Source organism: Topomyia yanbarensis, chromosome 3, assembly GCF_030247195.1.
Source record: "Topomyia yanbarensis strain Yona2022 chromosome 3, ASM3024719v1, whole genome shotgun sequence".
NCBI classification, from domain to species: domain Eukaryota; kingdom Metazoa; phylum Arthropoda; class Insecta; order Diptera; family Culicidae; genus Topomyia; species Topomyia yanbarensis.
The window spans coordinates 85322907-85344868 of record NC_080672.1 but is presented as its reverse complement, the minus strand read 5'-3'; the positions used below and the strand labels follow the sequence as shown (position 1 = coordinate 85344868).

General features: G+C 38.7%; 1 protein-coding gene across 1 annotated transcript in view; it reads right to left on the bottom strand.

Moving 5' to 3' along the window:
* LOC131687039 (fatty acyl-CoA reductase wat-like) overlaps positions 1–21962 on the bottom strand; it is an 87939-nt gene that overhangs the window by 35020 nt on the left and 30957 nt on the right. Inside the window, exons 2-5 of the mRNA XM_058971074.1 lie at positions 20942–21304; positions 20603–20759; positions 1326–1755; positions 636–755 (exon numbers count right to left, since the gene is read on the bottom strand). Coding sequence (XP_058827057.1) covers positions 636–755; positions 1326–1755; positions 20603–20759; positions 20942–21304 — 1070 coding nt within the window. The remainder of the gene's footprint in view (positions 1–635; positions 756–1325; positions 1756–20602; positions 20760–20941; positions 21305–21962) is intronic.

Below are 21962 nucleotides of genomic sequence, written 5' to 3'. Positions count from 1 at the left end.
TTGGAATCTATTCTTAGAAGTATTTCGGGGCGATTTGTGCAAAAAAATTGAAAATTTATCGTGAGATGGCTGAATTATATGCGTTTAAAATTGGACCACTTTTCGTTACATACCATTTTTGTAGAATTTGCAGAGTGCACCCCCATATCGAAAACAAAGACGTAGTCCTACGTCAAAATTGAAATTAATGCACGTAGAAATGTTTACGCCCTTTTGAAAAATTGCTCTTGTATCAAAATATTAAAATTGTCAGAGAAAATAATGGAGGTCCATAAACCGAACACAACTTCAAAGTTTCGTTCGAATCGACGATGGTCATATTTTGTGGTCGACCGGTTTGTCATGGAATCCCTCTAAAGGCTTAGTTGCAGATGCCATCCGATTCAATTTGTCTGTCCTAGTTTAACCTTACAAAAATGATACAGTGGAATTGTGTTGTTGGGAAAGCAATGAAATAAAATGTTCATGCCCGATGAGATTCTGTACCATAACCAGTTCCTACTTGATTATAAACAAAGGATCTAACAGACTTGTACATATGTCACACAATTTCAAAATAATTCAGATAACTCTTTTGTGAAATAAATCTTGAAAAGCTGTGCCTGAAGAGATAAGGTACCGGATTTCAAACTTACACAGGCTTTTTCCTACGAATCTTTCTGACTGTGTCCAATATAATAGCTGGAACTGTATGAAAACAAAAGGATAGCAGCCGAAACACATGTCGGTACGACGTTATCACATATGAATAGTTCCTACAGACGAGAATGAAAAATTAATTGAAAATACTGTTTACTAACAATGAAACTTTGAAGCTGTCATTATTCAGAAATAGATTAGATACCCGGATAGAATTTTACAATAGCATTTACCCTACAAACAATCATAAAACAATAAATATTATAGTTATTACTGTTTCAACATTGTTCGATGCCAAGTTCTCATAGTAGATTTACAATAAAATTTCATGTAACAATAAATTTCGCTGTTCAGCAAAAAACTGATACAGTGCATTCACATTAAATTTTACTGTTTTCGAAAAAAAATGTATGGAGAAAAATTTATTTTTTTAATGTTAAGATACATAACCACCCCCCTTTTTCACTGTAAAAGTCTATTTTACATTGAAATTTACTGTAAAAACGTTAAAGTTTATTGTTTTTGTATTGTAGCATAACACTAAAACTTACTGTAAATTGTAAAATTACTGTACTGTCACAGTGAAAATCATGGTTTTGTTACTGTACATTTCTATTCGGGTATCGTTCCTGTTCCAACTTGTTGTTATTCATACACTCGACTGAGCTTGAATTCTTCCCACTCACCACACCAGTTGATGCAACCGACTGTCGAAACCCAGGGACGCCATCTCCATGTACCTTCCCCAAGTCAGGCTGTGCTCGGGATACATAAAATTATACATCGGCAATTCACCATCCTGCTGGGTGGGAATGTGTTTGTCCTGCTGTTCACGTACGGCACAAGAAAAGCAATTTTTATCGTCATGTTGTGTTGCTTCCATCTCGTGCACGGAATTATCGTACTGCAATTTGTTTTGCCAATGCCGCTGCCGGATGTCGAAGGCAGCCACAATAATGGCGTTGACGCAGTAGTCCACCGGAACTAGGTTAGCTGTTTTCGTTGCACTGCCCCAGATCGTACGGATCAGTCCCTTGGCGGTCCACATGCACACACCGGACGGTCCGTTCAGATTGTCGGTCCAGCCGGGTAGCGGTTCTCGGTAGGTGGAAATTACTGCAATTGGAGATATATGGAAGGAAAGTGTTTGAGAATTAAGATGGAAGATTTGTTACTTTCAAAGCTAAACTAGTCGGAAAATTTATCCCGAATGGTATATGTTCGTACTGTTTATCACGATATATCCTGTTCACTATTAATCCCTACTAAAATAACTACTGAGTAAGTAAAGCAAACATCCGTATCCAGGAGAATATCATTGATAACAAACGTCGTTATTTGTCGACCATAATATCTAGAAGAATCCTTTCCAAGTGAATCTAGCTGATGTTAGGCTGGATGATGGAATCATGCCAGTCTTGGATCACAACCAATTGGAGCAACATCAGATGTTGTTTTAAGCTACTGCTAACATATATTCGCCAGTTTTCATGTCGCCACCTGCGATACGGTGTTGCAAGGCCAATCTGAGACGAAAGAGGCCCTATTAAATTTGGAGGTGTGATCTTGATGATTACACCATTAACCTTTCTGCTAAAAAAATGAAATAAATTGTACACTCTCATGGAAAATCTAAAATTTGTCATGTGGCATTGATTTTTTTTAAATGTTTGTCTATAGTTTGGTGTTTACATTTAGCATATTTTTAGTTAAAAGCAGTTTATATTTATTTATAAAAATATAGTAACTTTATTTTTCATGACCACCGAGTATATTTCATCTACCAAAACATACAACACATTTTTGCTGGTTGTTTCGGAGGCTGACTAACGTATACTCGTCCTAACGGAAACTTTACTAAACGACCAAATCTATGCTGCACAGCCTTTTGTACGCCGTATTTAGAACAGATCGGGCCTCTTGAACAGGCGTAAGACTCGCGGCGGAGGTGTTTTGGTAGCAGTATTAATAAAATTAAATTCCTACATTTATCCTGAGCTTTCTTCAATACCATTGAAAAGATGTGCTGGATGCTGATCAAACTGCTCTTAATATTTCTCTTAGTTTGTCCACCCAAATTATCTATCAGAGACCATTCTGTTTCGAATTCTTTAGTTATTTTGCCTAATGGTTTAGTCATCAATAGGCATTTCATTGAATCTTCCATATGGATCGATGAAGCCATGTAGCATTTCAGTGCCATTTTGGAGTATGCTGTCAGCCCTTCTTGTTCGCCGTATTACAAACAACTGTCGAACGTCACAAGCAACCGGTATCAGCACTGTTGTAGCGACTATCTTTACAATTGGTACGGGAAGCATATAGAATACAAACATCGTCGAAAACCCAAACTGTTTCGGTTGCTTAGCAACTCAACGAGCACCTGGCCTAACGAATTCCATTGTTTCGGGAAATGTGACAAATGTCTGCAACGAAAGCGACATATGCAATTTGTTTGCAGAACATTTTGAGCAAGTATTTCACATTTCGATTCAGATAGAAGAAGCTATACGTGATATGCCACGTGATGCATTTAAATTCGGTTTTCCACATAAAACTGAAGCTATGGTAATGACTGTCCTGCATAAATTTGAAGCTATCCTTTGCTGCTGGTGGCTGGTCCGGATAAATAGTATACCGGTGTCCGTGCAAAAGCGTGGTGCAGTCGTTCCTTATAGTAAGACAGTTTAATCTCTCGGTTCAGCAATGAAAGCTTAATCAACCTAAAGGTGCATATGAACCATTCTCGGTGTCGGGCCATTAGGCCGAAAGCCGTTAGGCCGAATGCTGCAAGGCCGAACGCCATTAGGCCGAATGGGTCATAAAGCCGAATGTCATTAGGCCGAATGGGTCATTAGGCCGAACGCCATTCGGCCGAATGGGCCATTAAGCCGAATGGGTCATTAGGCCGAATGGGTCATTAGGCCGAATGGATCATTAGGCCGAATGGGTCATTAGGCCGAATGGGTCATTAGGCCGAATGGGTCATTAGGCCGAATGGGTCATTAGGCCGAATGGGTCATTAGGCCGAATGGGTCATTAGGCCGAATGGGTCATTAGGCCGAATGGTTCATTAGGCCGAATGGGTCATTAGGCCGAATGGGTCATTAGGCCGAATGGTTCATTAGGCCGAATGGGTCATTAGGTCGAATTGGTCATTAGGCCGAATGGGTCGTTAGGCCGAATGAGGCAGTAGGGCCAAATGGCTCATTAGGACGTATGTACCATTGCGCTGAATGTCATTTGATTAAAAGCATCGTTTCAGAGACTTATTGAGATGACGCGTTGATAATCGAAGGTGCTTGGCTTTTCTCTGGAGAGTGCTGTATATTCCTTAACATCGGTTGTGATGGGTTTATTTATATGTATTTTATTTAGAAACTTTTTTTTAATTTGCTGATTGCGGATACCAATACGTTATTCATTAGCATTGCATGTATCATCCGGAACATTAAGATACACAAGCCGTATGTCATGAGATCAAAAATTGAGTGTATGTCATAACGTCCGAAAAATTAAAGTTTCAACCCAAATTGTTTCCGATGTTTACAACGTACCCCTAGTGCGTCATAAGGTCTCTCTGGCACAATGACGCATATTCGCTATCAGTTTTAATATTAGCAAGCGCCTCAAACATCTCGTCATAAAATTTCTTTACGAGTACAAGTGGAACCTCCCTTTGAGTACTTAATTCCCTCACGCTTCACCATTCTATTGACGATTTTCCTAGTCCATTTAACGAGCTACTTTCTCCCAATCTCGGTGGAGTTGCATGATTTAAATATCTTTACGCATTTTTGCTCGTAAAAAATAACAGATGCATATAGCAACGATCCTAGAAACGAGCTTAGCAACGAACAATAAACAATTGCTACCTGCTTTACGAGCCTGATTGAAAATTCGATCATCAAATTTGGTTGTCAAGGCCGCAAAAACTGAAGGGACCGTTCTTTCTTCTTTACTTCAAAAGATCTAGTATACGATGTACCATGGAATTTGGAATACTTCTTTGTGAGTTGGTAGTCTCGATTAACCTCTGATCGTTAGCTAGTTAGTCCCCGCTGCGCTGTCTTCCTATATACCCTCCGTCTTTTTGATCTGTATATTCCAATGTATTGAATTATCAACAAACCAGGTCGAAACGTGACATAACCAGTCGAAACTTGTTGGAGCACCGCATGTGAGAACATGGAAGACGATTGACGAACTTCGTTTGGACAGATAGCTGGTAGTGTGTGGGCGAATGTGTTCCTTGTTGGAGGAAGAACCGCACAGAGGAATGAATACGCTCAGAAGAATGAACGACTCCGTAAAGTCGTTAAAATTTTAATACCTATGCAATTAATGAATATATTATTGCTTTTGTAGGAATCATTCCCGAAATAAAATATACGATGTTAACTGCAATCAGATAGAGTCCAACGTGGTTCTATAAGTTTTAGTTAAACATTCCCTAGAAAATATAATGTCGAAGAGTTTTCCCTAGAAATTACCAAACAAAACCATTCTGATTATAATATCAATATCCGGAAAAAATTTCTCAGAATGTACCGTTCATCAGAAAATCAACCCCAAAGTATATTGCCAATGATTGATATTTCAAAATAAAATCCCATTTATAAAAAGCATTGGCAATAAAAGAAAATTAAAATAAAAAAAATCAGTTTAACTTAATATAACCACTAGCTATAACTATTTTTCGGTTGTTACACTGCTCTAGCGCATGCGGCCTAGCCGCATAACCGAGGACAAAGATCCGAAGCGGCGTAAAACCGCTGAGGATCCGCCGGACGAGGTGGCCGCCGACCCGCCGTCGGAAGCGGCGGCCTCTCGCAAGAAAACCTGTGATCCACTCGTTTCCCCGGATTACTCAAACATAGGGGCTTTTTTTTAGTTTAAGTCCGACGGAGCGGAGCGATGTCGGACAGCACTTGACATAAAGCGATGTGGCGTAGCCACATTAGGCGTCGCTTTCACTTATTTGTTCCATTACAGCAACGAGAAAGGTGTTGTAAATATTCTAAACATTATTATTGTAAGTTTTAAAAAATCGTAAAAAGTCCCCCTTCATTGAAAGTTTTCAGTTACAACCGCAATACATATTTATCATTCTCTTTGGTTTATTCGGCCTAATGACCCATTCGGCCTAATGACTCATTCGTCCTAATGACTCATTCGGCCTAATGACCCATTCGGCCCACTGACCCATTCGGCCTAATGACCCATTCGGCCTAATGACCCATTCGACCTAATGACCCATTCGGCCTAATGACCCATTCGGCCTAATGACCCGTTCGGCCGAATGGCCTTCGGCCTAATGACCCTTTCGGCCTAATGGCAGTCGGCCTAACGGCATTCGGCCGAACGACATTCGGCCTACTGGCTTTCGGCCTAATGACCCAGCACCCCATTCTCATTTATCCATGATTTGTTATGTAGGTACAATATAAATTTGAAAATGTCTTGTGTTATTATGATATCTATCATGAACTGTATGCATGATATAGATTGCTACATCCACGAAATTGATAATTTCATGCCCAACTTTTTGTAGTACATGTAGGGTTTCATAACTATTTTTCCTTGAAAAAGGTGGGATCAAGAAACAAAAAAAACCTATTTTCATAAAGATAGATGCTCGCAGTGCAAGAAGCTGTTCAATTTTTACCTTACAATGCTCAATACAATTCTTCCGGAATATTTACAATAGTTCAATTGCGTGGAAAACGTAGCCAAAGACAGTATAAATTGATAAGTTTTATCAGTGTTCAATAATATTGCAACAAAGCAAAGATAAATGAAAAAATCATTTTCCGTCGTCTACGTAAACTGTCTCTGGCAGCACTGCTCCATCGGAATACAAACAGACTAATTGCAATAACTTCAGTTCTAGAGCTGATCATTAAAACTGTTAGTACTCAAATGAAAGGCAATAGTCACATTTATTAGCCTTACTTATTTTTGTGAGCATTTCTTGCCACAATCAAAAGTTATTGCTGTTTAAAAACGTTCTTGTCCACAAACAACATGGGCATGAATGGGTTAATAATTTCTAATTTCATGCTAATATTTATGAAAGGATTCCTATGAAATTATACACGTTTCACCGGCATGGAAGACTAAACATTTTCCACAGTCAATTGGATTATTTTGACTCAAGAGCAATTTTTAAAAAGGACATTCTACATGTGGCATTGAAAAAAAGTTCAATTGCCGTATTTTTTACAACAAATCTATCTGAGAACCAGTTACAGGGAATGAATAAGCCTGCGCGAAAAATATATAAATGTTAAAATTACAAAAATACCAATCTTTTAAATTTTTTATATTTTGTCAACAAAAACCTAAAGAGAAAATAAACATTTTTAATGTGATTGCATGATGGAGAACTTATCGGTAAAAAAGCTTTTCTAACAATAACTTTAAACAGGTTTCTAAATGTTATACTAATGGACATACAAAACTGTTATTTTATTACAGAATATGATTCTAAGTATCATTTCAAATCAAAATGCATTTAACAAAAATCTTCCAAAATGCGATAGTGGTCGATATAATTAGAATTTTACTCCAACAGAAAAAAAAATTGTATAATTATGCCCTTGTTAAAAGTTATTCGCGTTTTCCCATCATTAAATGTCAACAATCTAAAGTTTATCGTATTAAAGACGTAAATTCCATATCAACTTTTGAATAGGGCTAATAAGATTTGTAAACAAACTTTTGTTTTGCTGATTTCTCTTATTTAGTTATAATTTCAACACAGAAAACATTTGAAATCGATTCTACCAAGGGTAAATATGTTGATTCAAGTGTAATTTTCAAGAAATTCAACTCGGCATCTGAGTAATGAGCGAAAGAAGTTTGTTTACAAAAATTTCATTAGCCCTTTTGAAGAATTAATATTGAATTAAGCTTTTCCAGAGTATTTGGAACATAGAGAAGCTTTCAATAAAAAAGTTTTCCTAACAACAACTTTCGACATAATTTTATAATTCATATTATTTGCAGTAAAAAATACAATTTTCTTTTTGAATATGAATTTAATATCATAATGCTCATAACAAATATTTTCTGGAATTTAGTAGTTCTAAGTAGTAAAAATAATCTTATCGACTGTGGAAAAGGTTTAGTCTTCTCAACCCTCCCGCAACTTGACATTTAACCTAAGTTTCTTGAAACCACCGTGTTTGGGACGATGTCGCCACAGTAGAGTGCCGTCCAATAAATGTGATACAGTAAATTTCTATGTGAGAAAATAATTTCGTGACGTCTTTTACGAACTTTTTTTCTTTATTTACATTCGGACGAGATAATCAAGACAATCATTTCAAAACAACGTAATAATTTATTGTGCATATAAACAAGTTAATTCGTCATTTCGGTGTTTCATAAAATGATTACGAATAGTGCCGAATGTAAAATGCACAATGCATGATTTGATTTGAGTGCGCTTCTAGTGTGAACCCGTCGCCCTTGAAACATCTTTTGCATTTAACAATTCTTTTGTCGTTTACCCTTAAATACATTTAGTATTGTGATTGTCATTTTTACTTCGCATTTGACAAAGGCAGAGTTGATGTCGTTTGTTTGTATTTCTGATAGCATATCATCTAACTGATAGGCGCTGTGACATTTACGGTGCAAAGATTACCACGAATTTCAGAAGTGATGACAGCTCGTTTTTTATCGAAGAGGGAGAAAAACATGGACTGTATCATTGTGCGTTTTGTTTACATTGCAATACAAATATTACTACCATAATATCATAAAAACTAAATGAAGGTATTATCCAGCTGGTATGCGCACCGCTTGTTTGTATTCCGATGATTCTAAAAAATTATCGTAGTACAGTTGCATTACTTCTATAACAAAACAACGCTAAACCCCCAAAAAATCTTCGAAAGTCAATTATCAAAAGTAAAAAAAATCTGATTGAGAAAATTTTCACTTTAAACACGAGTTTACGCTTTTTTTAGAAATTAGTCTTGAATAAAGTTTGATCCGCCATTTTAGACCCACAGACCCAAAAAAAGTGGTTTCAACGATTTGTATAGGAGATGTCAAGTTGTTCCCCCTCTGAGTCTTCCATGCCAGTGAAACGTGTAAAATTTCATAGGAATCTAAAATAGTCGGTCACGATTTTAAATATTTTCGGGCGGATCTTCGTGGAACTCCTCATAAGAAGCTGCGCCATTTTGTAATCTTGTCATACAAAGAATCTTTTTTTTTAACGGGATGCAAGGGTAATATATTAAGTTCCGTGTATCAAACGATCAGAATGGCCCAGAAAACGTGCTGTTAATTTATAATTCAATATTTCAGCAGGTCTCAAATCCAGCTCTTTTTTAAATTCGTTTATTTGACATAGTCCATAGCGGTAGCACAAATATTTACAACACATAACACAGATAAATAACAAAGCTTTATTGAATGCCCGTTGGATCTCGTGCACGTATCTTTCTATTGCGTGCGGAGAGCTTCGTTCGCGGCGGGAAACAGTCTGCTCGCCTACTGTAACTTGGGGGTCATTTACTTCTCTTTTGTCTCACGTCGATAAAGCTGTATTGGTGCCCACGGTCGAAAGTTGTTTCTTTTACCTACGGGCAAGCAAAGTAAAACCGTCGTTATTATTATTAATTTCCTCGCCAATAGTGCCAGCAGTTGATTTTGGGGTGCTGGATACTGTTTTGCAGTTGTCATGATCAAGGATGCAAAATGCCTACATTTTCTGCGGCTGTAATTTTTCTGCCTACATTCTCATTTCTCTTTTGACGCTGCTGTCGTTCGCTATTGCAGGACGCCCAGCGCTGTACGGCTGTCTGTAAACAAAGCAGTAACATGACAAAGAAATACTGCCCCCAGTACAGCCACCAGACGCAAGCGGTACAGCTTCTCTTTCCTTATTTTACACTTTTTAATATTTTTAATCTACTCAATATTTTCAATCACAACCGACGGCAATAAATGCGGTTCGTTTACGCCACAACCGGCATCATAGCTTTCGTGTGCGGGCCTCTCCCTTTAACTACGCAGAGGAAAGTGTACAAAGCGAGAGAACAAACTTTACTACGCCACACTCTCACCGAGCAGTCGGAGTAAAGCAGCAAAACAAAAATGTATTCTACTGCTCTACGGGAAAATGTACTCGGTTTGGCTACCGTTCTGGCAAGAGCTGTAGTGATGCGTCGCTGTAGCGGGCTGTACGGCTTGTGCAAATGTAAATATATCGAAAAAAATGTAGTTTACCAGTACCTTTGGCATCCCTGGTCATGATGGCCTGAACAGCCGCCACAAATTTGGCAACCGTTTACATTTCAGATATTGGTCCGGAAAACTCTGCTTTGGATTGACTTATAGATAGATGAGCGGGAATCGGCTGAGATCCACTCCGTTCTGTATCACGCAAGGTTGTTGATGGTCTGGCGTTTCATTACAATACAGACACGTAGAAATTTGCCTTTCATGGATACATTGCGTAGTTTGCTTCATGAAAGTTTCGTGAGTTTTGAGTTGTATTGTAAAGTAGAGTATTTCGATCAGCATAGCCGTTAGGTATACCCGCGATGAAATTTCTCAAGTATCAGGTGTAATGGACTCTACTTTTCCGTATTGCGACATGCATTTTGAAATTAGGAGGGGTACGCGGTTTTGTTGCCTTATCTCTATAATTATTCTTCATATACATGCACGGAAAAGAAATTGTTCCCAAAATCGTGAATAAAGTGCCATGAATTCTGGAACAATCACGCTTTTACGTTACGAAAACAGGACCATGAACAAAAATCATGGCTTTTATAATTATGTTCTATTTCACTTCAGTAACGCCCGCATAACGCTTTTATTTGTGGAAATATTTTTTTTTTGTTTTGTGAACCTCAGTCACAGTTTCCGCCAAGAACTACACACCTAGAAAAAATAGTGTAAATTTACGTATTTTTACCCTGACATATACGAGCATCAAAAATGACTTAGTTTTACGTTTGATTTTAATTTTACATGACGTTTAATTTCGTAAATCATGTAATTTTACTCCACATACAGCATTTGTTCTCAATGGTAGGGAGTGTAATTTTATGTCATTGCGCATGTAAAGTATATGTTTCATGTAAAATTAAACGGAACACGGCAATGTTCCGTCATTTCGTAAATTACGGTTTGTTGAATTGTGTCATGTTTGCAATTACGTCAACGATAAAATTCAGATTTTTTTGGTGTGTAGTTCACAACTTTATGAACATTATTCATAAAATCAAAGGTTGGCTCATGATTTTTTCATAGTTATAATAGTTTTTTTCATTAGTTCACAAAATCAAAATATTCTGGTTATTTTTTCGTGAACTATTTCACGAAATTTGGAATTTTTGAATCCATTCAATCCTCGTGAACTAATTCATGATCCCTAATATATTAGTTGCGATCCAATATCCGTGCTCATGAAATAGTTCACGACATCATGAAATATTATTCATGTATTCGTGAACCGGTTCATGATACCTAGTATAATACTCCAAACTTACCATTCGTTTTCGTGAAATAGTTCACGAAATCATATAATATTATTCGTGTACAGTAATGTTTCGATTATATCACTATGCGTCTATATCAATACTCATTTATATGACCCTCGATTATATCACGCTTTTTGAAAAAACAGACAAGGCACACTACGTTTTGATCCAATTAAGCCACATGTTGTGTCCTGGCACTTTTAGGATTTTTTTAACAATTGATTTGCTTATTAGGGTAATGACCCTATTATTAGGTTTCGGACTATTTCGTTGAGGGTTTATATATGATGAGGTCGGTCAAAAAGTCGAACTTTTTTTTCTTTTATCTTAAAGCATAGATTCTTAAGAAAGCATCTGAAATTTTTATAGAGGTCTAAGTAGTAGAAGCAAAGTTATAGCGCTGTTCATCTTGTTACTTTAAGTGAATGGAGGATGTGGCGCGAAACTTTAAACGTGAATGTCGAAATCATGTTTTACCAAGACGTTGTTGCAATGACTAGGATTGCCGAAATATCTTTCGGCCGATTTCAATTTTAGTTTTAAATTCTTCGTAACTTATTTGCCGTGTCCTTAATGGACCGTCTGGGGGGGGGGGGGGGATCGCCTTGTGTAGCAGGTAAATAAATCGACTTATTTTTTAAATTGTTAGTTATCCGCAGGAAAATCTAACAAAATAATGAGAAAAACAAAACACGCAAGATATGGTAGGTATGCCGAGATATGCATTTTCTCTTAAAACGATGTGAATACTTTTCTTTTGAAAGGATAACTTCAATAATTGGAGATGGGACTATTTCTATGGATGTTGAAATAACGAGAACTGAATCGTAGTCTCTTAGAATACACTGATTTTAACAGCGAAGATATTTGTACAAAACCTTAACGTGCCAGATTCCTTCAATTTTAGTTTTGGATGGTTCAACAATTTTAAGAAACGGGACGGGATACGTAAAGTGAAGCTGTGTGGGGAAAAATATCCACTGATGTCATACCGTTTTACCCCCCTCCCCATACCCCCCCCCCCCCATACCCCCCATTGAACAAAAATGGCAGACGCTGCTCTAACCAACGGCTTCAAATGGTTAGTGTGATTATATAAGCATGGCAAAAATAGGCTCATTACCCTACTATGATTTATTGTTTTGACTAACTTTAACTTTTTATTACTTTTTGTTTATAGAAATACATGAGTTAATGCTTGAATGTAATTTTTTGTTTTGATTTGAATATATCACGCTTCAAATATATCACGCTAAAATACAGACCGACCGTGATATAATCGAAACATTACAGTATTCGTGAACTGGTTCGTGATTCCTAATATATTAGTTACGATCCAATATCCGTGCTCGTGAAATAGTTCACGAAATGATGAAATATTATTCATGTATTCGTGGACTGGTTCGTGATTCCTAGTATAATAGTCACAGCTTATCATTCGTTTTCGTAAAAAAAAAATCACTAAATCATAAAATATTCATGTTTTCGTAAACTGTTTCATGATTTCTAGTACATGATTTACGATCTATCTATTATCTATTTGCGTGCTTGTGATATTTAGAAGATATCCCTAATCATTTACAATTTCATGAAACATGGTAATGAAATGTTTTCGTGAACTCTTTCACAAAATTTGGAGTATTATTCGTGGAATCATTTTTGTTCCATGAAATATCCAGCTGCTAGCGATCAGTAATAGGTACGAGCAGTAGATATAAAAAAAAACTATTAGAACCTCGAACATCGTTATTCATTTGATAAGGTTCATTGTAATGTCCGGACAGAACACAAAAACTGCACTGATAACCCCAAATAGTGAGCGTGATATAGTTCACAGAACCAGATATCGCGAAACGAGTCTTATTTTAATGATCCAGTTCATATTGTTACGTTTTTCCGAGTAAAAAAACCGTTAGTAACCAAAAAACTTCTGATATCGTAAACATTAGTTACATTACTCTTTGAAAGTAAGCTCTAAAATAAAATATCATGACAACAGGAACAGAAATTACGAAAACTGTGACTAAGATCCTAAAATCATGAACACAAATCACACAACTAGTGACAAAAATATCTAAAATCGTGACTAAGAACCTGAAATCATGAACATGAATTGCTCTATTCTTGACTAAAATATCACGATAGCATGAACAGCAGTTACAAAAATCGCGACTAAGATCCTGAAATCATGAACACAAATCACACAACTCGTGACAAAAATATTTAAAATCATGACAAAGATCCTGAAATCATGAACATGAATCACTCTACTCATGACTAAAATATCACGATAACGTGAATGTAAATTACAAACATCGCGACTAAGATCTTGAAATCATGAACTTTAATCCCGCTAACGTCATAAGAATTCACAAGCATCGCGAATAAGCTCATGAAATCATGAACAACGTTTGACTGTCGACTGTGTATTCCCAAATAATGAACAAGGATCACAACAAAAACTAAACATGCCCAGGGAACAACAACAGTAACCCAACCAAACATTCTAATGTAACGCATTGTATATATTCGGGGCGAAAACACAATTAGTTTCATGAATATGAGGTTTATTATTCGTAATTTCAGGAACTTGGTCACGTTTTTCGTAAATCGTTCAGTTCATGAAATTGTGATCTTTTGTTCATGAATTTATGAACAGATTTTTTTCTGTGAGGGAATCTTAAATCCCATGCTGTCACTTTCAACGATGTGTTTAGGTAGCTCTGCAAAACAAATATTTCTGCATGGCTTAACGTGTTGAATTCATTGGGGAACAGTGAGGAATTCGCTAAGCTATAAAGGATAAAAAAGTGATAACTACTGTTAAATGTTTCTACTGTCATGACGTCACTTTTTCATTAGCAATTTTACCCGAAGAACATGATTATACCACAATTTTAATAGTCCCGTGCCGCAACCGTGAATTCAAGTGGTTTTGCGTGAATCAACTGTCGCCTATCTATTGCAAATCAGATCACTTTTCTAAGTCACCTTTAGTTTAGAATTATCTTAAAATTTATCGTCTATAGGTCTAATAAAAATAAATCACTACAATATTCCATTTCTCCTGCTTTTTGTGATGGTTCACAACTCCCCACCAAATTAAAAAAATGCCTATTCCATGCATTTTACGCAAAACTATGTTTAGGGCTCCCCACTGTCCCCTACTGAATAGCTCAGGAGATGGTACTGAAGATAGGTGACTTCCGTAAAAAAAACCTCCATATTCACCAACAGAAAATATTCCGCTTCACGAAAACTCAGTTGTGTGTATAGAACAAAATTCAAAGTCAACAACTGCGGCGTAGGTCCGAGGCAACGCTTTTTCAGCAACTTTACTGCCGTCATAGGCAAGAATAAATCCAACGTTTTCTTTGTTCTCGAAATAATGCACATTAGATAGAGAGGCTGTTAGTTGTCGTTCATTTCACTCGATTGTAGGTCAGACTCAGGCAGAAGTAGATAGTAAACTGAAGACCAGGTTTTGATATTATTAATCTCTTAGGAATATTTAATAAAAGGAATTGGATGGCGTAAAACTGTCCATGCTTACTGAAACTGTTTTAGCATCGATATTCTTATCGGTTAGCATTCCAAGAAACAGGAACGAAGATGTGAATGTATCTTAACAATCTCTATTAAGAGTCTGCTAAAAATATTTATCCGAATTTTATTTACATTTACTCAAATATAATTCATTCCCGGTTGAAAAACATTGTGCTACACTGAAGGCTGATGATACCGCTACGTTATCAATACTTGGCATAGTTTTGAAACACGCAGACATAACAGCCCACATGGCAAGATGATTGAGTAAAAAGTCATTTCTAATTCCTATTCATATCAAAAAGTATCCTACGCCGTATAGCGCCGCCGCATCGCCGCCGATTACAACGAACGGTGTCACGCTGAAACGCCACCACTGCTGGTCCAAATCCCACCCACGCTGCCTATAACAATATTTGTCATCGGCGCACGCCTCTAGAAAAGTTTGAGTACGAACAGTACCGTGCAGAGTTGCACAAAATTCAAAATATTTTCAATTAACTACTACTAATAAAAGTTAGATATTTTCGAAATGGGGTAGACGTGTCGATGACGGAAATCTATATTTTACACCAATTTAAAATCCAAGATGGCGACTTCCGGTTTAGAATTCTCTCCATAAACTCAACAATATGGGTATTTTCCGAATGGAATGAGCGGGTAGATGACGGTAATCAATGTATTATACCATATTGGAATACAAGATGGCGTCTTACGGCTTAGAAAACTTTTTCCGGTTTGTTAAACTTTATAACCTCAGCAGTGTTGGTATTTTCGGAATGGGATTGATGAGTGGATAACGGAATTCGACATCGGAAACCATTTTGAAATCCAAGTTTGCGACTTTCGATTTAGAAAGTCTACGACCGCAACAATATAAATATTTTTGGAATGCTTCACACATCGATCTCCGTCATCTACTTGCCATGCTTGTTCCAAAAATACCCATATTGTTAAGGTTTTAAAATGTTTTGCTCAACCGGAAGTCGCCGTCTTGGATTTCGAAATAACGTCACTCGTTGATTTCTGCAATCTACCTGTCATGCCCGTTCCAAAAATACCCATATTGCTCGAAGTTTCTCTAAACAAGGTCCTAACATGCTTCAAAACTTTTAGTGCTTGTAAACAGAAACACCCTACAAAACGTGACTACCATGCGCCGTAGAAAGCGTTACACATACGAACACAGAGGCAATTATCATTTGACGCATGCTAGAATAGAGTGACAAGAAAATAATGACCCCCATCGGCCTACCCTGAATCGATTCCTGGTCCCACCAAGAGTATTTGCTCCAAATTTGAAGCAAATCTAGCTATTGGAGCAACGTGCCTAAAGTTTGTATAGGATTTTTCAAGAATTAACATAGAGAAAACCCACTAGCTCACATTTTCACTGCTAGGTGGCACTGTGTGCATCGTATTATCACTGTAAGCATACAAGTAAGTGATTCTCGAAGACTGCTAGTCAATCCGACTTTGCTGAAAGAAGTTATTGAACTTTTAGCGAAGTGATGTCTGAGTCAGTGTTGCATGATTGTAAATCAGTACTAGATTCCAACGAACTTAACATTTTTGTGAAATAATGTTTAGACTTAGCTGAATAGTATGTGTTCCGGCAGCACTGTACCAGATGGGGTATGTTCGGACTAGCGATAGCGAGCTTGTCAAACGACTGACGTCTCTTCGCGATACGAACCGACTGTCAAGAGGTGACTGGAGATCGAGAAAGATCGGCGAACACGTGCGGACTCTAGCATCTGAATATTTGCCTATTTAATTTTTCTGGAATAGAATATTATTTTACAGCCTTCATTGCTGTATATTGCGTTGAATTAGGTAGTGTTTAGTACGCTGCAGATACAGGTAAAATAAGCTACCGAATTGAATTAGGCAGCAGAAAATATATACCATTTTCATTGCCCCCCCAGGTTATAAGCCATTATATAGGGAGATTATTAACTGAAACTGAATTAACTGAAGTGTGAATTGCTCAGAAGACTAACGTAAGTCGACAATAATATGTATTTTAATTCTTATAATCACAGTAATAAAACTATTACAGCTTTGAGCTTCTTTAACATAAACGGTTGCTACAAAGGGCTTCTTTCATTTCAACACTCTCAAAGGTTATGGTCGGTACCGCAACTATTCGGAATGGCGACAAGTAGAAATATGACCGAAGGATCAATTGATGAAGCGGACGGGCATGATTGCGGTGGGTGTACCGAGCCAAACTCAGCCGACACGGGTATGGTACAGTGCGACGAATGCCTTGTCTGGTACCACCTTATGTGCGCCGGAGTGTCTCCGGGGGTATCGAACCGCCCATGGTACTGCTCAAATTGCCCTACCATCCCAGCGAATAAAAAGGGTGAAAAAAAGTCCGCCAAACCGAAACCTAAGATCGATCCGGATGTAAAGAGCAATACAAGTCGCAAATTGACCCGACCCGGTCATCCACTTGTCGTTGTCGAGAAAATCCCACCAAATCCGCAAACCCCTTTGAAAAATCCGTCTGTTCTGAAATCCGCTAGCCAGCTTACGAGTTCGGTGCGATCTACACTATCATCAGCTCGTGCTCGAAATCAATTAGCGTTGAAGCGATTGGAAGAGGAGAACAAGTTGGCGGAGGAAAAGTTCAAGGAAGAGGAACGACGCCTGGCGGAAGATAAGGCAATTCAGGACAGAGAACGGGAGCTAAGAAAACAAAAGATAGAGCTGAAAGAGCAGTACGTGAAAAAATTGCTCCTGCTGGAAGAAACAGCGATTGTGGACGAACGCAGTAGCGAACGCAGTTCGTTGCACGGCTCAGAGCTGGTGCAAGAGTGGCTGAAAGACCAACGTGAACGGCAAAATGGAGGGCTTCTGTTGGTCGACGAGGAATCGGTTACAGATCATGAGGTGCTATCGAATCGACGTTCGCAACGCCATTCAGCCGTAAACCAATACTGCGACGGTGAAAACGATACTGATGCAGGGGAAAACGGGCAATTGAACGAAATTTCCCCACGAAGCCCAGTACTGCCGCGCCTAAACCCACGGCCACCTTTATTAACAGAAGAAACCGAGATTGTTCTGACTGCGAGTCAGATCGCCGCAAGAAAGGTTTGGCCGAAGAAATTACCCACCTTTTCCGGTGACCCGGAGGAGTGGCCCATCTTTTATAGTAGCTTTGAGCTGGCGAACAAAACATGCGGCCTTACAAACGTGGATAACGTTATTCGCCTGCGAGACTGCCTTCAAGGAGAAGCCAGAAAAAGAGTCGCTACAAAATTAATGTTCCCCGAATGCGTACCGTCAATTATAGAAAATCTGAGGCGTTTCTACGGTCGACCACAAATGATTGTGAAGGGCCTCTTGGAAAACGTTAGCAGGTTGGACGCACCGGATCCAGAAGACCTGGATGCCCTGAGAGATTTTGGTATAGCCGTGCTTCAGTTGTGCGACCATTTAGTAGCGGCTAAGCTCCACAGTCATTTGGCAAATCCTTCATTGATGGAAGATCTTGTTGAGAAACTGCCTGCCATGTATAAGATGCAGTGGGTCGGATTTCAGCGAGCATATACAGAGCCAACGCTTAAGGAATTCGCCGGTTTCATGGACATTTTGGTCGCGGACGCAAGCGAGGTGATCAACGCGAGAAAAAAGAAACCATGCGTGCTCTCGACGACGGCCGTAAGCTAAACGATGAGATACTGTTGACCGTCCTAGCGGAAACAAAATGGTTTATAAACTCGCGTCCACTCACGTATATGCCACTGGAGACTAGCGGCGATGAGGCAATCACTCCAAATCACTTTATTTTTTGTGGATCATCATCGGGTGCGCATGAGCCATTGAGAACTCCGGTCGACCTCGCGGAGACACTTCGAAGCAGTTATAAGCGAAGCCAGTATCTATCGGATGCCCTTTGGAAACGATGGTTAAAGGAGTATTTTCCAACTCTCAACCGAAGATCGAAATGGTTTGACGACGTCCCAGCTATTCGTGTTGGCGATTTGGTTTATGTAGCCGAAGGCAAACGCAGAACCTGCATCAGAGGAAAAATTGAGAAGGTATATCCAGGACCAGACGGGAGAGTTCGACAAGCAACCGTACGAACATCTAGCGGCCAAGAGTTGCTACGGCCGGTGGTAAAGTTGGCGTTGATTGAGATAAGGAATGGTGTATCCAGTAAGCTTCAGGAACCATATCCGGATTCACGGGGCGGGGGATGTTCCGGCAGCACTGTACCAGATGGGGTATGTTCGGACTAGCGATAGCGAGCTTGTCAAACGACTGACGTCTCTTCGCGATACGAACCGACTGTCAAGAGGTGACTGGAGATCGAGAAAGATCGGCGAACACGTGCGGACTCTAGCATCTGAATATTTGCCTATTTAATTTTTCTGGAATAGAATATTATTTTACAGCCTTCATTGCTGTATATTGCGTTGAATTAGGTAGTGTTTAGTACGCTGCAGATACAGGTAAAATAAACTACCGAATTGAATTAGGCAGCAGAAAATATATACCATTTTCATTGCCCCCCAGGTTATAAGCCATTATATAGGGAGATTATTAACTGAAACTGAATTAACTGAAGTGTGAATTGCTCAGAAGACTAACGTAAGTCGACAATAATATGTATTTTAATTCTTATAATCACAGTAATAAAACTATTACAGCTTTGAGCTTCTCTAACATAAACGGTTGCTACAAAGGGCTTCTTTCATTTCAACAGTATGTTTGGAAGAATTGTAGTACATAATACGAGTTATGTTTTGGTTAGAAAATTTTAGTTTCACCTGTGACAGAGGGCGCCGACACTAACTTTTCATAGAAGAAAGATAGAATATCAAAATGTTTGGAAGCCTGTTCTACAACTTTGTAGATGACACCTGACTTCTACCATTATTTCACAAAAATGTTTAGTTTGTTGGAATCTAGTACTGATACACAACCATCCACTGCAAGGCCCATGCAAAACAGACTCAGATATCACTTCGCTAAATGTTTTGATTTTGACGACGAAAAAAAAAGGAAAAAACGGCATTCATTTTGACTGCCAGACCAGACATGGTCGGGTTTCAATACCCGACTCGAACACTAAAAAATCCGAAACCGACTCGAGCCCGAAATTGCAAAATTTGAAAAACTCGAACCCGTCAATGAATATTTTGAAAAACTCGAACCCGACCCGAACCCGAAAAGCTTTGAAATTTGAGAACCCGAATCCGCCCGTCTGCGGAACAATATTAACTCATGGATAATACCTGTTCTGCGTTATTGCTTGAATAGTAGGAGTTATTCTTAGCACCTACTATATATAGTAGGTTGGGCAATAATGGGTTAACAAATGCAATATTTGATCACCAGAAAATATAACAAATTCTAGTGATTCAAATATGGTAAAATACCACAAAAAGAGACTGGGTGTTGTGTATAGCGGTAAACAGCGTCAAGAAATGGTTGGGTTTGATTTGTCCAAAACCCGAACCCTACACGAACCCGAAAATTCCAAATTTTAAAAACCGAACCCAACCCGAACCAGAAAATTTAAAATTTCAAAAACTTGGAACCCGACCCGAACTCGAGAGTTAAAATTTACAGAATCCGGGTCCGGGTTTCGAGTTCAATAAAGTTCTCCGTGGCCGATCGTAGCGCCCTTTTTTAAAAACGACAGTTGTGCACATCGAAAATCCGACTTGTTTGTCCGTTATCAGTGATTTATTTTATAAGTTCTAAGGATTTTTTATGAGTATTTATTATATTTAGTACGATTCGCATCAGGTTCATTCGCAGTTGTGAAAAAATTGTCTCGATTTTCACGACTCTATGACGTAGATTCTACATGGAGTAATCCCAAAATAATAATGCAGCAATCAATAAAAACATGAATTGTCCATCGAGAAATTAATACTTACCTATCGGAGGTCGAAAAATACCTATAGGTAGATGCGAAAACTCATCCTGGATCATCACTTCAGCACATTTCTTACTGAAAGTGTACGTATTTGGCATCGGACCGAGAAAACAGTGCTGGAAATTATCCATCTCTTGCTCCGACAACGTGTCTGCAAGCTGTAAATAAACATACTCATCATAAGTCAACTTGAAACTAGCATGAAGAGTGAAAACACTGCCTATTACATCGAACATTTAAAGCTGTTTATTAGGAGAATTAAATTTCATTCGACACAAAATATTCCATTACACTAGCACCTCAATTACCAAAGAGTTCCTCCCCACGAATCCAAACTCACCTGCAGTATCGCACCATAGCCCATTGGAATATCCTGATAGACCTTCTCCTCAATCTCCGTTCGCTGGCAGTTAGAGTAGAGCGTGGATACGTGCACCACCGACCGAAGCCGTTGCATGCGTTGTGCCAGCTGGAGCACCTTCCTGGTACCGGCCACATTCGTCCGTAGTGCATTTCGTATTGTTTCGTTGAATTTAACCGAGGCCAGCACATTGAAGATGATTTCCGTCTGCTCCAGCAGCCGAGCCTCGGTTTCCGTGGCACACTGACAGAGCCGGTCGCTCTCCAGATCGATTTGCACGGCTTCCAGTTTGGCAAGCAGCTCGCCTTCATTCCGGTAGCAGTTGCGGGCTTTCTCGAATATCTGCGTGCGTAAATGAGGGAAAGACGATGGTGGTTGATTAAATTCTGTGGAACTTAATCGGAAATAACCTGTATTAGCGAGCGATAAGGTCGAACTATACTTCCACGAACGAGACTTTGCTATTTTTAACTGTTTGGTAAGTTCTACAAAAATTGAAAATGTAATTTATTTATACATTAAAGGCAAGTATTCCAGAATGAATAAAACATCAAAAATCAATGCCTTGTTAGTATCATATTCCTGTGCGGGATTTGATCTCTTCATTCGACAAACATCACATCCAGTTCTGAGTATGTGGTAGAGAAGATAAAGACGGACGCCGCAGGGTTAAATTGTCAATATATCAATCTGGCGACCGTCGTTTCCAATGTTCCAGATTTACTCGGGCTTTCAAATTTTCCTCAAATGAACATTTCGCCAGAAATCTGATACTTTGCCTCAGGAAGTGAGTCGTCCTAGGGATTATATAGAAGTTCCACGAATGGACTAAAAGGCTTTTCGTTCAATCAAACCGCAGCGTACGCACCTTCCGGAGATTAGATTCAAATAAGAGCGACAGCATTTCAAACATTGCCAGGAGTCGGTTCCAGCAAGCTAATGTCAATGTCGATGTCCGTGAAGCTCGTTTGGGATGAGACTCTACACGATTGGAGATGAT